Here is a 19,221-nt window from a genome sequence, read left to right as displayed (position 1 = left end):
CACTTGTTAATTGTTTTAGATTGTGAGCCCTTTTGGGACAGGAACCATCTTATTTATTATATATATTTTCTTATGAAAATTGCTTTGAGAACTTTTGTTCAAAAGGAGTATATAAATAGTAGTAGTAGTAATAGTATTAGAGAGGAAGGAGGAAGCGGTAGCTACATTTGACATTAAAGGACGCAACCAAAAGTAAAAACTCTGAATGGTCAAAACAACAGGTGATGTTAAAAGCATCATTCAGTTTCTGCCATTTGAAAAAAGAAAAAAGCAATGTGGCAGGCTTGTTCTGTATTACCACATAGGAATTAACACTTTCTCCCAGCACCACAGCCTGAAGAAAACTAGGGATGTGCATGAACCGGTTCAGTGCCTCCTCTGGGAAGCGCCGAACCAGCTCGGGCACCTGCAGCCGAAACGGTTCAATGGGGCAGGGAGCCATTGAGTTTCCCTTAAAAACCAGGTAAGCAAGTCCTTACCTGCTCTGCTACCACCCCACAGCATTGGCGCCACATGCAGACTGCAGGGAACAGCACCACAGCCATGCACGGCCTTTGGTAGAGTGAGTACCTCACCCAAAAAAGTGGCAGGGGAACAGCGGAGCAGATAAGGACCTGCTTACCTGATTTTTAAGGGAACCGCTCTACTCCCCACCCCACGCCTCCTACCGGAGCTGTTTGTGCTCACCTCTAAAAAAACCCATCCTCTCTCACCCACAACTAACTGCTGACAGAGCAAGGCTGCACAAATGCAGCCACAAAGCCCAAAAGAACTCCCCAACTAACTGTACTGATGCAGCAGGGATCAATGCCCATCCTTTCCCTTGAAAGTCCTCTGTGCCACCCAAAAATGTGTCCCCAAAGGCTGCCCAACCCTCAGGAACATATTTTCAGGTGGCATAGAAAGTTTCCTGGAGAAGGGGAGGGCATCGTAGTTTTAATAGTTTGATGGCTTTCAACATTGTTTTAAATTTCAAATTGTTGTAATTTTTTAACCTTCTTATTTATTGTTTTTTTGTGTTGTTGTGGACTGCCCAGAGACTTGTCTTTTTTAGGCGGTATGTAAATATGCTGAAAAAATGAATAATAAAAATCAACATTGCTGCTCCCTGCTGTACCAGTGCAGTTAGTTGGGAAGTTCTGTTGGACAGCTCTCTCGCTACCTCAGTACACCCTCACTCTGTATGTCAGTCAACATTTGCTTGGAAGGAAAACAGCTATTGGCATCAACAGCAGCATCTTCACTGGGCCAAAAAGTGGGGGTGTCACACAATCTCGATCTGAATCAGTAGATAAGAGTAGGGGCTGCAATGTTTTTGTTTTTAAGGCAAATATGACATTTCCAAAATTGCATGCAACTTGAGCCCAAGCCAAATTGATTTTAATAGGAGAGATCAAGACGTGATTAATGCTCCCATTTGGAAACAATGGAACTTAAAAGTGCCTCACATTGGCCTGGTTCTCACTGAAGTGATAAACCTGTTATGATGTGTACCACTTCAAACTACAGGAGAAAACTCTCCACAATGAAATGAATGTTCTCTATGGAGAATATAGATATTTTTGCACATAGAATCTACCATGTCAGGTAGAGTGTGAGAGGGCTTCTGTTAGGCACCTAGTTTTCAATGTGGAAGGGATTTTGGGGAGAGTGGGCATGGAGGAATATTGAATCATATCAATCCTACCCCCAGCCTGAAGTGGTATAGCCCAGATTAAAGTTTACTTGTGGTTTTTTATGGTCCAAAGGCACAATGATGCAGCAACTTTACTGGCTGATATTATGGGGTGGTGGGGTATTGTCACACTGCTGCTGTGGACACAGAAGCAATGGTGCTACTGGGGAGGATGCCGGTTGTGCTACCAGCATGACTACAGCTTCACGGCATCTGGTGGGCCACTGTGTGAAACAGGATGCTGGACTAGATGGGCCTTGGGCCTGATCCAGCAGGGCTGTTCTTAGGTTCTCCCATTTGCCACAATGCCCAGTGGCCCACCAGTCACAATGCACCAGCATCCTCCCCAGTGGTGCTACTACTTCCATGTCCACAACAGTGACACTGCAATATACTCCCATCCCCACTGAGACTGTGTGTTATGTCAGCCACAGAAACGAAGGGCTGGTTCACACAGCAGGAACTCTATCAGGGAACCATTAAATTCGAGATTTGCATGGTGCAAATCTGTGAACCCCACCCCCTACACTCCTGATCGGGTCCCCCTATGCTATTTACAGTTTAAAAAAATAAATGCACGATTGCTAGTGATATGAAGTTTAACTTCATACTTCGTTTTGCGTTCTGGGTCTGATTAGTACTTGGATGGGAGAGTGCCCGGGCATTCTGCATTCATCACTTTGAGTTCCATAGAAGAAAGGCAGGATATAAATGAATTAAAAAAAAAAAAATCAGCTCACTGAGAAACAAGCCTGTGTCCTACATGCTTTCAGATTAGCTTTCCAAACTATGAATGTGCTTTTATGCAGAGCTGTGATCTCATTTCAGATTAGATCACCTAGAAAGAAAATAAGGTTTTAGAAAAACTCTCTTTACAACATTTGCACCTATGGAAATGCCAGCTGTGCAATGGGCAGTTACCAGTCAAGCCAGCCAATGAACATCCCCGATTGCTCTTGACTGAAGACGCTGAAACTGCATTTCCTCAGTTCTGAAAAGGTCATTTGAATGTGAAATGTTACAGTCAATAGCCAGGGAGCAACATGCAAAAAACAATCCCACTGGTTTCAGCAGTACAGTTTTGCTTCCAGCACTCTAGCCCATTTTTACCCCTGTAATTTTCCTGGTCATTTGTCTGCTCCATTTCTCTTTTTGCAGAAATAACAGTGAATGAAAAGCAGAAATATAATAGCGGAGTCCATCAAACCCAAGGCAGAAAAATAAATATGGTGAACGACAGTGGTTATAAAGAATATGCTGAGCTTTCACTTTCTGCTAATGGTATAATGTGCTATAACAACTTTGGGAACAAGTGACTAGACAAGGCTAGAGTTTGGACTAGGACTGGGGAGACCGAGCTCAAATCCCTATTCAGACATCAAACTCACTGGGTAACTCTGGGCCAGTCACTTCACTCTCACCCTAACCTGCCTCACAGGGCTGTTGGGAGGGTAAACATAACCATGTCCACGGCTCTGGGATTCTTGGAGGGAAAGTGGGATATAAATGTAAAAATAAAATAAAAACAATGAATTAAATAAACCTCTGTTGATTTCAATGTGTTGTTCAGTAGGGATGAGCACGAGCCTGTTCAGCGCTTCCCTTTTCAAGCACCAAAGAGGCTCGAACGCTGGCATTCGAGCAAGCTCAATCGGCAGGGAGGGATACTTTTAAGATGCAGGTGAAGAGCTCCTGGAGGGCCACTATGTTAAGACTAGATATGCCTTGGTCTGATCCTTCAGAGCTGTTCTTATGTTCTTGTATACATCAGCATCCATTATACATGAGACCCCTGAAAAATAGGGATGTGTACAAGCTGTTTGTGCACTCCCTTGTGGGGCGGGGTACCTTTAAGATGCAGGTAAGGAGCTCCTTACCTGCTCACCCCTGCCCCAGCCACTTTTCACTCACCGGTGCTTGTTTTAGAACCAGCCGTGCAGAACTGTAGTGCTGCTTCCTGTAGCCCCATGCAGTGTCGGGCCCGGCCATGTGCGTGCTGACACCGCATGGGGCTGTAGGAAGCAGTGCTGCAGCCCCACTCAGCTACTTCTAAAACAAGCACCGATGGGGGGAAAGCAACGGGGCAGGGGTGAGCAGGTAAGGAGCTCCTTACCTGCATCGTAAATGTAACCCACCACGCTAGGGAGTGCACAAACAGCTTGTGCACATCCCTATTGTGCAGAGGTCTTGTGTATAATGGATGCTGATGTATACAAGAACATAAGAACAGCCCTGCTGGATCAGGCCAAGGTGTATCTAGTCTTAACACAGTGGCCCTCCAGATGCCTCTGGAAAGCCCACGGGCTAGAGGTGAGGGTGTGCCCTCTTTCCTGCTGTTGCTCCTCTGCAACGGGTATTTAGAGACATAGAGACATCATAGGCTGGAGGCGGCCCTCAGACTAGTAGCCCTTGATAGACTTGTCCTCCATGAATTTATCTAAGCCCTTCTTAAAGCCATCCAGGCCGGTGGCTGTCACCACATCTTGTGGTGTCCACGCATCTGTTCAGGGTTCCACTCCCTTGCTCCAGAAAAACAGAGGAGGAGAGACTAATTTAAAACTGACGGTGTTAGAAGGTTTGGAAAATGCCCGGCAGTGAAAGAGAAGTGTCTTGTGGCAAGAAAACTCTATTTTACAGTTACAGGAGCAGAATGAATGAAGGAGGTACATTAAGGAGGGAGCGAGGGAGGGAGAGGCTGATGTCATGAGTGCAGCAATTGTGTGTGGCTGCATCCAGCAACCTCAGTGTGCCCAGATAATGCTGCAACTCTTTCTATGCGATGGGCTTCCCAAATGAATATGCAGGTTTAGATACTGAAGGGCAGTCTATTGATTAACTAATTAATTAACTGCATTTATCTGCTCCCTGGTGACCCTTTCAAGCATTATTGTTAAAATGTTTTGTCATTTAGCCTACATGAAGGCTATCTTTATTTGTTGCATTGTTATCTTGTGGGCATTCTGGAATCCAAGTGTTTGAGTTTTGGGAAGGCCCATGGCTTAGTGATAGTTTCTTAGTTTCTCATGCAGAAGGCTCAGTACTAGGCAACTCAAGTTAAAGGATCAGGTAGCAGGTGATGGGGAAGACCTCAACCAGTCATAGTGGACAATGTTCAGCTAGATAGATCAAAGCTCTGATTACAGATAAGGCAGCTTGCTATGCTCATAGCTTCACCCTGGTGAAGCCCATACAGCTATGAAACGCCAACTTTATTATTAAAGTATTTATTATTATTTACTATTAACCAACCCTTGCTAACTGGGCAAAGAGGCAACTTTTTAAAGTGGTGGTTCTTTTTATTTAGCGGGGGGAGAGCAACAGGACCCCAGCACAGTGCCTCCAATGACTATTGCTGGTGTCTGTCTTACATTTCTTTTTAGACTGTGAGCCCTTTGGGGACAGGGATCCATTTTATTTATTATTTCTCTATGTAAATCACTGTGGGAACATTTGTTTCCAAAGTATATACATATTTGTTGTTGGTATTGTTGTCGTTGTTGTATTATCCAGCTGTGAGGGAGTTGGGCTGGCCCCCAAATTCAGAACATCAGAAACACCCTGCTGGATCAGGCCAAAACCCATCCAGACCAGCATCCTGCCTCATTCAGCAGCCAACCAGGTGCACTTGGGAAGCCCACAAGAGAGGGGAAGAGGCAAACCACTCAGTATCTGGAGGAACCTTGAGAGTTGCTTCGAGTCTTTGCTGAAAAGCAGGAAACAAGCGTTCTAAAAAAAGAACCACAGTATCTCCCAAGAACATGGAGGACGCTTGTCTCTGTATTAGCTCAGGCATTCAAACAAAAAAATGAAATCCCAAAGCAGGATTCCTGAACATTCCCAAGAATCAGATCCACATTTTAGAGGTGTCATTGCTCTGACCATAACCAGATAAAAACCTAGAATGTGCAAAAGGTAGTCCAAACTTGTGCAGGAGCTCATTTTCGGCAGGTACATACAGCTGCTCAGGCTGGATTTAGCTCCTGGCTGCGTGCAACTATTGTTTTGCTCATCTAAAACTCATAATGCAGCATAAGTGTTAAAACATAAAGCACACGTTACAGCATAAAATGGATTGTGCTTTCAAAATGCTATGGACTGCAGTTGCTATAAATCCAAAAAATGATGGATGGCATTCTTTTCAGAAGTAACCTCTCAGCCCCTTTTGTTTTTCCCCCAGAGACTTTGGCGCAGTATGTGATGCACAGATCTTCTGGGGTAATGGACCACAACTTTTCATTTCAGTTTCTGGCACAGCCTACCTCAAGTGAGTCATAGATTAACCGTTTCAACATTCTCAATTATTTTACACTCGCATACATGCTAATGATAGGCAATCTCCTGCAGTTCTATGGTCAGGGGAAGGCTGTAGACAAACTATACTTGAAATACTCTCTGTGTTTTATGACTCCTATTTTTGACATCAGGCAAAAATCATCCAGAGCCAAAACCAGACATTACACACAAATATGTATTTTTAAATCCTGATTTCCCCTTCATTTATGGAAAAGCACTTCCAGCTGTCAGGCTACAATTTACAGCTGAGAAATAGTGTGATGTACCACTGTTTAACTCCTTTCCTGCCTGCTGCTGTTCTGCTCTGCTCTCTTTTTTGTATACCTTTGGCAATTTAACTTTCAAGAGTGTCTGGCATACTGTACAATGTTCCATCTGCCTTTTAACAGAATGTGCACGCAGTTGGGCAAGAGGACTCTTGTGCAAGAAGCTGGAATTGCACAAATACAGTTGCACGGACAGCCTTTGGAAATAATGACCATCCACCACAAAACTGCATCTGCACAATTCTAGTGCAAAGGCGCTCTTGCGCAATTGTGTGCACATTCCAGTGTTTTGACCTGGACATAAGCTGGAGTCAGAAGTATAAATCTGATCAAAGAAGAATCCAGAACAGCTCTGGTGTATACAAGAAAAGAATATGTCAGCCTCTTTTGTCCATTGGTGTTATCAGTCATTTATTTATTTTTTAATCTACTTTGAAAGAGGCACCATTCAGTATGGTGATGCTCTTATATTTAGCAGGGGGAGAGCAACTGGCCCTCTCCAAACCCAGCACAGCATCCCTTCAGTGGCTGTTGTTGGTGTGTACCTTGTGTTTCTTTTTAGATTATGAGCCTTTTGGGACAAGGAATCATCTTTATTATTTATTTATTTTTCCATGTAAACCACTTTGCAAACATTTGTTGAAAAGCGTTATATAAATATTGGCAGTGGTAGTGGTACTTCGATTAACTGATGCTTTTGTAATGTGACCAAACTAAAAGGATTTGATTTTTATTACCATGTCTCACATGGAGGCATTTCACTTCCAGCCGCACTTGTATCAAAAGTTCACACCAGTAACACTTGGAATGGACTTGAAAATGTTGTGATTTTCATCCTGATTTGCAATGAAAGCTAGAGAAGACTGCAAAAACCACAAGGCAGACTGATATTTTAGTAAAATATAGTGATAAAGAGATTGTAGTAATTGCTGATGACATTAAGGAAGCAGGATCATATTAATGGTAGGAATCTCTACCTGGGGGGGGTCCAGCATGTTCTAGGATTCTGAATTTGGCCCTTAATCCAATCATAATTATTTGCGCTTTGCAAATTTTACTAAGAGGTTGTAATGGCTTTCCTGGAAGGTTAGGCCAACAAAAAGGTCAGAGTAGTCTGAAAAGAGAAAACCACCTAGTATAACGCAGCAACACCAGCTGATGGTATGTGTTCCACAAGGTAAGCGCCACTTGCACCCAGAAGATGGGTCAGTGACATGAAAACATATGGGCAGAAGCTGCCAGGTGATTGTGGGGGATCTGTAGCAAATTGGGGAGCAATGATAGAACTGCATTTCCAACCAGATCCTTTTCAGTGAGGTTGTCAGGGATTGAACCGGGGGCCTTCTGCATGCCAAGCACGTCCGCTACCACTGAGCTTTGGCCCCTCTCCAAAGGGATGATGATGATGATGATGATGATGATGATGATGATGATGATGATGACAGGAACATAGGAAGCTGTCATATACTGAGTCAGACCATTGGTCTATTTAGCTCAGTATTGTCTTCACAGACTGATAGTGGCTTGTCCAAGGTTGCAGGCAGGAATCTCGGAGAAGCCACTGTCAGTGGATGATGGTGATGGTGATGGTGATGGTGATGGTGATGGTGATGGTGATGGTGATGGTGATGATGATGATGATGATGATGAACTCAATTTCTATACTGCCCTTCCAAAAATGGTTCAGGGCGGTTTACACAGAGAAATAATAAATAAATAAGATAAGATGGATCCCTGTCCCCAAAGGGCTCACAATCTAAAAAGAAACACAATCTAAAAAGAAACACACCAGCAACAGTCACTGGAGGTATTGTGCTAGGGGTGGAGGGATGCAAGGGAGAAGTGCTGGGAAACGTTAATAAGATTACAGCTCTTTCACAGCAGGACCGATGTAATTCTCAACTTTCTCACCAACACTCTCTTTCATGCGTGTGCCTTATTTTCATTAAATTCTGTGTGGGTAACTATACTGTTCCACAAGCACTTGATTCATGAAGAAAATTCAGAGGAGAGGGTCTCTAATCCTTTCTCTAATTTTACTTAAGGAGGAACCATTTCCTTTTAGAGTTCATCTGGGCAGAAATGGAGACTTCTAGAGATGCAAGCAATTACACTCGCAAAGAAAACGGAACAAAAGTAATCAGGGTAACTCAAAAACCCTCCAAAAGAGGGCCACCACAGCCTGGCATCTAAAAGCCAGTAAGCAAGGGGAGAGGTAAACTTAATCAGGAATGAAGCTCAATAATCCTTGCTAACTTGGCAAAGAGGCACCTTTTAACGTGGTGATTCTCTTTATTTAGCAGGGGGAGAGTAACAGGCCCTATCCCCCCCCCCAGGAAAGTACCTACAGTGACTGTTGCTGGTGTCTGTCTTGGGGACAGGAATCCAACTTATTTATTTGTTATTTCTCTGTGTAAACCGCCCTGAGCCATATTTGGAAGGGCGGTATAGAAATCGAATAAATAAATAGATAGATAGATAGGTAGATAGATAGATAAATATAAATATAAATAAATGGCTTCAGTGTCACAGCACAGAAGATTCCCATCCCAAGTTGCCACTTTAACAGCTTAAGCAGGGAGCAAGATCAAGTCTTAAGATTCTGGAAATTGTAGATACACTTCCTTATTGACAAGCAATAAGAATACATTTAATCAATCAATCAATCAATCACTAAGTGCATAATTTATTTGTTCATCTTCAAAGTGCCATGGTACTCTGGGTTAGATCCTAATTATAGTGGGGCAATTCTCCTTTGTCAGAAACTCCTTCTGGGAACAAAGGAGAGCTGCACACACGGAAGGGGTCCGTCTATAGTCCAGGGATGCTCAACTTTGGCCCTCCTGCAGATGTTGGCCTACAACTCCCACAATCCCTGGCTACTGTCCACTGTGGCTGGGGATTATGGGAGATGAAGTCCAAAAACAGCTGTGGGGCCTAAGCTGAGCAGGCCTGGACCCAGATGGAGCTCCTGACCAGCAGTGGCGTAACTAGGGAAAACGGCACCCAGGGCAAGCACTGAAATTGCGCCCCCCCCCACCGCACCCCCCCGCCACCCCCCCCAACATACATCTGACTGACACACATGTTTCAGTTTTAAAAAATTTAAAAAAGTACAAAAATTACCAATATCATGTATGTACCAATATCATACATCATACATCATACATCATACATTTTTTAAAAATTTAAAAAATTACAAAAATTACCAATATCATACATGAGCCCCTGGTGGAGCAGTGGTAAAACTAACGCCCTGTAACCAGAAGGTTACAAGTTCGATCCTGACCAGGGGCTCAAGGTTGACTCAGCCTTCCATCCTTCCGAGGTCGGTAAAATGAGTACCCAGAATGTTGGGGGCAATATGCTAAAATCATTGTAAACCGCTTAGAGAGCTCCGGCTATAAAGCGGTATATAAATGTAAGTGCTATTGCTAAGTGCTAAGTGCTATGTGGTCAAGCTCCTATCTACCACTTCAGATTTATTTTTTAAAACTATCCAAATTGTGGGGCTATCATTAATTTGTTTGGATAGCTCAGGTTAAAATGCTGGAAAACGACAAATTTCAGTATGCTGGGGCTCATGAAATCCCCAAATATTATGCGGAGTTGTACTTGGAAAAACTAAAAGAAGTGCCTGCCTAATTCTCTGCTATGCATTGTAGCATCACGATTACATAAGTTTTAAAAATAAATGGAGAATTTGACTTTTCCCAGATACTCTGGAAATAATTAAATGATATGCAGAGTAAACTGTGTCACTGCTTGGAATATATTCTAGTATTTCAGAAAGACAGTAAAAATGAGAGAAAGAGCAAGAAACTCCCAGTGGGCCTTAATACTAAGGATTTCACACTGATTCAAAGACAAACTCACCATTAACAGCCATATTATTAAGACATCACATTTAACTCACTTATCACAAGAAGCAAAGTAAGAGCAAATGGATACAATCTTAGCTCATAAACTTCAGCTCAGTATTCACAAGCCCTTATTCTCTGTACATAGTGCCAATCTGAATATGTGTACAGTGACATATTATATTAATTTTAAAAAAAATTACCTGCAGCCCCTTCGGGGGACATCTTAAAGTCTGTGGGGGGTCTGCAAAGTTTCCCCCTCCTCCCACTGGCCTCTAGGGCCTCACAGGCACCATTTGAGCATGTGCAGTGGTCATTTTTAAAAATATTTTTTTTTAAAAAATGGCCACTGAAAACAAAATGGCCACTGTGCATGCTCAAATGGCCTCTGCGAGGCGTGGCATGCCCTAGGGCCTCACAGAGGCCATTTGAGCATGCACAGTGGCCATTTTGTTTTTGGTGGCCATTTTTAAAAATTATTTAATTTTAAGAAATTGCGCCCCCCCCTTCAAGTGGCGCCCGGGGCACGTGCCCCCCCTGACCCCCCTATAGATACGCCCCTGCTGACCAGTGTTGGTTCGAGTGGATGCGCTAGCCGAGGCGACGCTGACCATGCCCTTGACAGAAGCCACACCCTCTGACTCCAGAGTCAGGGACAGTGCTAGCTCTGACTCCCTCATGGATAGATGTCCAGGCTGCTTAACCTTCTGGGCAGCCGGGCTGTTACTGGAGATAAGTGAGGAGCTGATATTAGCGGATAGCTGAGAAAGCCCTTTGAGGCATCCCCTCTCATTTGCTTCTTTTATTTCAGATATAACCATGTTAGGGATTTTTAAAAAACAAACACACACCAGATTGATAGGTGTCCTATTTTGGCACGATATTGTTTCACATTTCTCCTCTCCGCAGTGACCGATGCAAAATGTGACCAGTACAAATATGAATACGACGAGTATTTATATACCGCTTTTCAACCAAAGTTCCCAAAACGGTTTACATACAGAAATTAATTAATTGGCAGGGCTGTTGTGAGGTAAAGCAGGGATATTGATTATGGACGCAGCTCAGGAAGCTATTCAGATATCAATGACTTCTAGTTTGCAAATTTGAGTGGGTCTTTACTTCTGAGGAGTAGCATCCATTTCAACATTTAATTTTTCACCCAGAGGAGCCTAGATGACACAACCAGGGCAATAAACTCTCCATTGTACTCTCTGCACTTGTTTGTTGCCTGCTTTTGTGGCAGGAATAATTGCTTTGGACTCCTAGGACATTTGCAGTGAGTGCACTGGGATTTAAAGTGGTGTGATTAACACTGCAGTTAACAGCGGGTCATACAGGTAAATCTCCACAGCTCATTTAAAAGGAACCTTACTCTTTGGAAGCAGCAGTTCCCTATCTCTTTGTCAAGCTGTGCTAATAGACCATTAAGGGCCAGAATCATACCAATCTGCAATATCTTCATGCCAACAGAGCTAACTCTGATACTTCTAGAAAGACAAGCACAGGCCACTGAAGCTGAACACAAGTCCACACTGCCAAAAATGTGAGTTAACCTTTGGGTAACAGATGTATAGTCAATTGGATTGTGGCTGATTAGCCACATTCCACTACATCCCTGAATGGCCATTAGCTACAGACAGGTAACTGTAAACATAAGGTCAAGGCTCTCAGATTTGCTGCCTTCCTTCTGGTCCTGCTGCTCACCCTGTGAAGTATATTTCTGTCACTTCGTTTTAACACCTGAGGGAAAAGACAATACCTGGTATTTATATATCTGGTCCTGTCCATCCTCAGCATAGCACACCTCCAGTGGCTGTTGCTGGTGTCTAGCTTATGTTTCTTTTTTAGATTGTGAGCCCTTTGGGGACAGGGAGCCATTTTATTTATATCTATGTAAACCACTTTGGGAACTTTTTGTTGAAAAGCAGCATATAAATATTCATTGTGTTGTATTTGTTGTATCGTATTGAACTCATTTTAAAGAGTTCAAAGATTTCACTTCTTGCAGTCCTTACAACAGCCCTGCAAGGTAAGCCAAGAAGATTAAGGCTGAAGGCAGATAAGAGTTGGATTTTTTTCTACAGAGTTGAAGGCTCTAGAGTTCAATGAGGAATCACTACAAATGGAGAGAACCCCCATCCCACTGTCATCTCTGGTAAACAGGGAGCTGTGAGTTTTGATACTGTTTCAAAAAACCGACAATAGGTTCTGTTATACAGCAGCTCCTGTTAATAGCTTATTTCAGCTCTCATAAAAATGAATGTCTATCCCCACATTTTGTAAATTTGTTTATTTTATTTTAACATATTTATTTAACATATTTGTAAACCACCCAAAATACAAGTCTCTAGTTTGAATCTAGATATCCCACATCCAAGACTGAGATACTAGCCAGTGCTGATGAGCAGCGACCGAGAAGGAAGGGTGGCCTGTGGGTGCCACAAGGTAGAGCAGGAGGGCTGGGGGGCTGCATTAGCACCAACCAGGCAGGTGTGTGGCTGCTGATGAGCCAGTACAGTTGTCACACAGTCGCTGCGGCAACCAATTAGTACCCTCCATGCCACTTCCTTGGCTGCCTCTGCGTCATGATCAATACGTGTGAATAGTTATGCTGAATATGGTGCTAGGGGATTCACGCATGCAGATTTCCTTCTCCTGCTCCACAATACTTCTGTCCAGAATCCCCCTGCCTCCATCACCACCCCTCAATGGTTACTGATGAGGTTCAAATTCCCCTGCCCCCTCGATCTTCCTGTTGCAGTGGCTGGCAGTTCACAGAGCTGCCATTTGGGGCAGCAGCTCCATGCTTTCTGTACCATACGATTCTGGTGTTTGCATGACTGAAATTGCAAGAGAGCTGACTTGCTCTCCATCTCAGACATCTTCATAAGAACAGTCTGGATAAGGTCAAAGGCCTATCTAGTCCAGCATCCTGTTTTCCCACAGAGGCCTACCAGATGCCTTTGGGAAGACCACAGGCAAGTCATGGAGGCATGCCCTCTCTCCTGCTGTTGCTCCCCTACAAATGGTATTCAAAGGCATCCCGCCTCTGAGCCTAGATGTTGCTGATAGCCATCAAGACTAGCAGACACTGATAGACCTGTCCTCCATGAATCTGTCTAAGCTCTTTTAAAGCCATCCAAGTTAGTCATCCAACCATCCCGTGGCACACAGATTAATTATGTGCTGTGTGGAAAAGTACTTGAAAGAGTTTGAACCTCTCATTCATGTAACCAAATCCCATCAGGGAAACCCACCAGAACTGTGGACATAGAAAAGTAACTAGACCTTGCTCCATCTCTGATCTCTTCCTGTCCTTTAAAACTCAAATATATCATTTTGGTAAACAAAACCAAGGCAATTAAGAGAGCATCAACATGTTTATACAGCACAACCAAATGAATGGCTGCTTTGTGGACCATTTATACCCAAAGCACAATAATGTCACAATTGGCTTGGGTTAGACTTGGGCCTGCAGTCAGGTTTTCTGTCCAAACAAAAACTCACTTTAATGCTCATTTTAACACATGAGGCTTAAAACGGCTCAGTTGCTTTGTAATATAAATGTGAATTTTACATTGGAGACAATTCTCATCTGAATTGCAAATACCTCTCTTCTACTTTCTATTCCAGATTAACATTCCCATAAATAGTATGACAGAGACTCAATGATAACTTAAACCATGTATGAAAATGCCCTCAGTCAACAGGATGGGATTAGAATATGTCTGGTAATCATTTTATCTCCAGAGACTTAACTTGTTCTTTCAATCACTCTAAAAACTGAATGCAAGAATTCTTTGGAATGCAAGCACAATGTGGCACTCTAGAGAAGCAACCTGCACTTTTAACCAAATTTAGTTCTCATGGGAATGCACAGGTCAGGTGATGAAACAGGACTCTAGTTCTACTCCTGGGGAAGAAATTATCCTTCTCTCTTTTCAGATATGTTCCAGGATGTCAGACAGAAGGTACAGGATGGCTAACAGTAATGTTGCTGCAGTGAGCAACAGAATGGCACATCGAAGAAATTGGTTGAGAAAAGTTCCAAATTGAGCAGGTCCCATAGGCTTTTCCAAGCATGTGTGTGTGTGCGCACGCGCGCACACATGCACACACACACACACACACACACACACACACACACACTCCTATTATAACAAGACCTGGATCCAAATGCAGTTCAACTTCATAGGAATGGAACACGTTATAGGACATCTACTGAAAATGGACTGCCGTTTTACATTGATGGAAGTGAGGCGGATGGTGGTATGCACTCACATGTTTGAAAGAGAATGAATGAATGCATGCATACATGAGAGAGGGCATGCCCTCAGCTCTTGCCTGTGGGCTTCCCAGAGGCATCTGGTGGGCTACTGTGTGAAACAGAATGCTAAGCTAGATAGGCCTTGGGTCTGAACCAGCAGGGCTATTCTTATGTTTTTAATGGATGGATGAATGGCTAAATAAATGAATCAAGACACTACATGAAGCGGGGACTGAAGAAACATTCCCAAGAATCAGATCCACATCAGATCCACAAGGAAGGAAGTATCAAAAGGAAAGCATGATCATAAACCATGGGTAGTGTGAAAGCAATTTCCACACACACATAGTTCTGCACAAACATGATCTCTTTACTTTGGGTTGCCAGGAGGAGAATAATTTCATACCAGGCAAGATTAAGTTCTTGTCATGAGCATCTCTGTTTTAACTAGGGTCTGCTATAGTTCAGCAGAGCACCTGACCTGGTGAATCACTTTCAAATGATTCAGTTGTACCAGTACAGCGGTTCAGGAGGCAATACTTGTAAAGGTGAATCCAGTGAGGATTCCCCTTTACACATAACGAGGTGAGGGGATCCTCCGAAGTGTGGCAGGGAAGTGGTGAGAAAGGTTATTTAATGTTCTTACTGCTCGCCGCCCCCACCCCAGTGCACCTCAATTGACTCCAGAAATCTATTTAAACATGCACAGAGGCCATTTGTGTGGCTCCGTGCATCCACAGAGGCCAGAACTTCCTCTCTGTGTGGGCGGCCTGTTTAAATAGATTTCCAAAGGTGACTGGGATGTACTGAGGGGTGGTGAGCGGCAGCGTTGGCTTACTCACTGCTCCCCCCATTGCCCCCTGCTCTTCACAGTTGAACTGGTTCGCATCGAACCAGGCTTGGTCCGGTTCAAACGTGGACCGAACCAGCCCCGGTTTGGTTCATGATCAAGCTGCCAAACCAGCTCGGTTTGATGTAAACTGGCTCAACTTCAAATGGTTCATGAACACCCCTATTTCAAACTGATACTGTTTGAAAGTATCTGTTTAACTGATAAAGATACTGTTTAACTGATACTGTTTTGATTGTTTTAAATTTTGTTTTAGAATATAGTTTTAAAATTTTTAAATTGTTGTGTTTTAAATTTCTTGTTTTTGTTTTTAACTAATGTTTTAATGTTGTTTTTATCTTCTTGTAAACCGCCCAGAGACATAAATTTTTGGCGGTATTAAAATATGTAAAATAAATAAATAATAAAATAAAATAATAAACACAAAGGACCAGTTTCCTCAAGCATAGACAGTCTTGGAAAATGCCATGCAGAAATTAGGCCCCCTCCTAATTGTAAATAAATAAAATTGTTCATACATACACATAAACAAAATGGCTGCCCTAAAAGGAATCATTTTCTGTGATATACACTTGCAACAATTTCGTGCCTCAACTTTGTCTCCCAACACCTTGGCTTCCTGACTATTCCAAACTATATTCAGACATATAGCAGATGAAGAAATTTAATTATTCCTGGTCTACATGACTTCAGAATGTGAATGGTGGATTCTGTGTCTGAAGGCTCCTCCATATGAAAATGTCCCTGCCAATAGAAAACCAGAAGTCAGGGTCCAGAATTCTAGTCTCACCTTTCCCCTAATAATCCTTTTATCATTTTTTATGTTGAGGCAATAATTTTGATCAAGAAGCATTCATCCATACAATTCCTGCTGTCTAAAGTGGTGCAATCCAGGAAAGGTTTGGCCACTTTTTCTGCTGTTTGTGTGAACAAGGTCAAGGTCACCCCCTGTCTCCCCCAAGGCCCACATATTTTAGGGTATCAAGTTATAATGAATGAAACACATTTTCTTTAAAAATGTAAGTTTCTTCTGCAGAGTTACAAAACATCCGAACAGAGGATATGATTAATATTAATTGCAGATGGTTCTAGAGACAGTCCCATGGGATCCAAGCTGGCTGAGAGGTATGCCAAAGAAAGAAGCAGGAAGTGTATTCTTCTGCAGATCTCAAAGCACTGTAGTTTTAAAAAGCATTTATAAATTATCTATAGTGAGAGCTATGCAGACTGAAAAACTGACTGCCTTGGGCTTTGGCAGAGATACGTGGAAGGCAGGCACCTTGGCAGCACATCAAGAGACTGCTGTTCTGATGCAGTTTTAAAAGTCCAGACTGGTGTGCATAATGAGAGATCATTTGAAAGAACTAGTTAGACCTTCTCACTGCAAAGAAGGTAAGAGGCCTGCTGGAGAACTGCCTCAAAGCTGCTCTATGATCCCAGTTCCCAAGTGATTCAACATCCTTTACATCTCCCACCAGACCTGGCCCACCACTCAGCAATACACCAAGGGTCCATTCTTCACTTGTTGGTTCCATGATTAAGTATTGTTCAAAGGCACAATAATTTATAGACTCTAGACATGTTGCCATATGTTGGCTCATTTACATGTTAATGCCATACTTTGAGGCTGATCACTCAACCAAAAACTAGGACAACTGTCCTACTCAGGTATGGGAGCTGTGCGTGCTCCTGATTTTTGGTTGTGTGGAAGCAAACTGCTGAGGGAGAAGTGATTGTATGGGAGACATGATCTGGGTAGGACAGCACTGTCCTACCCAGTTTTCATACCCAGCATTTGACCAAGGTAGGAGGGAAATCTGTCCTACCCAGCTCCTGTCTCACGCACAATCACTTCTCCCTCCTCTTACCTAGTTGTTTGCTCCCATATAACCAAAAATTGGGAGCACACAGAGCTCTCAAACCTGGGTAGGACACTTCTCCTACCCAGTTCTTGGTTGTGTGAATAGCCTCTTGTTTACAGTCAAAGTAAATATACTAGAATATACCAAAATTTCCTAGAGATGTTTCAGGTGTATCAGGTGGTATATAAATATGATTGTTTGATTGACTGATTACTTGCTTGCTTGCTAAATAAATAAATAAATGTGAGGATAGCTGAAGTAACCCAGTATAACACCATTTTATCCTGTACTTTCTTCCCTGATTTCTCTCTCCATCTCAAGTTCAGAATTTTGGTCAAGGGGGTGATAGTGGCTTGGTTCAGATGTCACCATGCTTCTGTATTGCCAAGAACATTTTCAGTTCTCTTTCCCTCTGTGCATGAGAGAAGATGGATGGAAAGTTCCATTCAGAAGTTCAAATTGAGGTTTCCAGTCTCCTCGTCTCTCATACAGAAGAAAAGGAGGAAAGAAGAGGGGAAGAGGGAGAGTATGAGGCTCATGCATGCTCGTTCACATCAGTTGTAATGTCTGAAATGGGCCCATACCTATACTGCTGAACTTTTGAAGCTTGATATTACTACCTGCACTGCTTCTACATATGAATGTGTTCCTCTTATTTTCTAATTTGTCACACTCAAAGCCTTTTTTGGCAGACATAGTGCAAACCATCAAAACAACCTGCTGAGCGCTTTCTGTAGATGTTACATCCAGTGATAACGGTATCCCTTTGATTTTCACAATGCCCACAAATCTCAGATATATCCACTATATACATATATAAGAATATATTCTTATAGTTACCAGGCAGTCCAGTTCATTCATTCTGGCTTTGAGGCTTCTACTGTAACCTGTATATATATATATATATATATATATATATATATATATATATATATATATATAATATCTGCGTGATCCCCACTGCACATTAAGGTCATCTGAGGAGTTTCGTCTCCAGTTACCACCAGCTCGTCTGGTGGCGACTCAGAGGCGGGACTTCTCTATAGCTGCTCCGAGGCTCTGGAATGCGCTCCCTGTGGAAATCCGCAATTTGAATTCTCTATTAGCCTTCAGGAGAGCCCTTAAAACGTATTTGTTTGGCCTGGCTTTTCAGGGTTTTTAAATCTGTTTTTATATTCTAACCCAATTTTGGGGCTTTTACTCACTGTAATTGTTTAATTGTTGTTTTTAAATGTTTTTAAATTGTTAATTGTTATATTGTTTTTAATTTGTTTTAGCTCTTTATTGTTTTAGTGGTTTGTTTTAATTGTAAACCGCCCTGAGCCATTTTGGAAGGGTGGTAAATAAATCAAATAAATAAAATCAAATAAATAAAATCTCCCACCCCTCCAGTGCAATACTGCTTGAGGCAGCTCACAACAACAAAACCATTCCAATGTACATCCCCACACTTTGAAGGCATATTTATTGTGAGGTAAAAGGTAACTCTAAGCTCACTGTGCCTTACCATGCAGAATCTTCCAGGAGTGTCTATGCCCTGCCATGAGAGTTCAAGACTAAAAACAGACAAAGCCATTTCAATCTTACTCGAAAAACCTTTTCCACTCGTGCGATGCCCTTCCCAAAGATGGTGCCGAGTTGGTCTCCAATGCCGGCTAGCAGAAAGCCAAAGAGTGGAATCCCAAAGATGGCGTACAAAATACAGAAAATTTTTCCACCTTCTGTACTTGGGGCAATGTTTCCATACCCTGTTGAGAAACAAAGAAGAAGAAGAAGAAGAAGAAGAAGAAGAAGAAGAAGAAGAAGAAGAAGAAGAAGAAGAAGAAGAAGAAGAAGAAGAAGAAGAAGAAGAAGAACTATCATTATCCCTCCATTCTGAAGATGCAGAGGAAAGGAGGATGAAGAGGAGCTAAACGTTCACACAGGTAGCGGCAAAGAGAAATAACATTCTTCCATTCTCCAGTACCTCATATCTCCTGGGGTCTATGTGACATGAAATTTTCAGCATCACTTCACTTTTAGTGCTGGAAGCAGCTCTCAGAGTAAAAATGGTGTGTGGACAACATCACTACGGCTTTATATTCACCTTATCTTGAATTATGCATCCAACATTACCCATATCCACACAGGTATTCATCTTTGATG

General features: G+C 42.6%; 1 protein-coding gene across 2 annotated transcripts in view; it reads right to left on the bottom strand.

Annotated features, from left to right (window-relative positions):
- The window catches only part of KCNK10 (potassium two pore domain channel subfamily K member 10), a 137,396-nt gene that overhangs the window by 10,970 nt on the left and 107,205 nt on the right, over window positions 1–19,221 (bottom strand). For both annotated transcript variants that reach the window (XM_053276640.1, XM_053276649.1), the window contains one exon: window positions 18,664–18,824. In XM_053276640.1, the coding sequence (XP_053132615.1) occupies window positions 18,664–18,824 (161 nt within the window). The remainder of the gene's footprint in view (window positions 1–18,663; window positions 18,825–19,221) is intronic.

Source organism: Hemicordylus capensis, chromosome 1 (genome assembly GCF_027244095.1).
Source record: "Hemicordylus capensis ecotype Gifberg chromosome 1, rHemCap1.1.pri, whole genome shotgun sequence".
In the NCBI taxonomy this organism is placed as follows: Eukaryota; Metazoa; Chordata; class Lepidosauria; order Squamata; family Cordylidae; genus Hemicordylus; species Hemicordylus capensis.
This window is presented reverse-complemented; position numbering and strand designations above follow the sequence as displayed.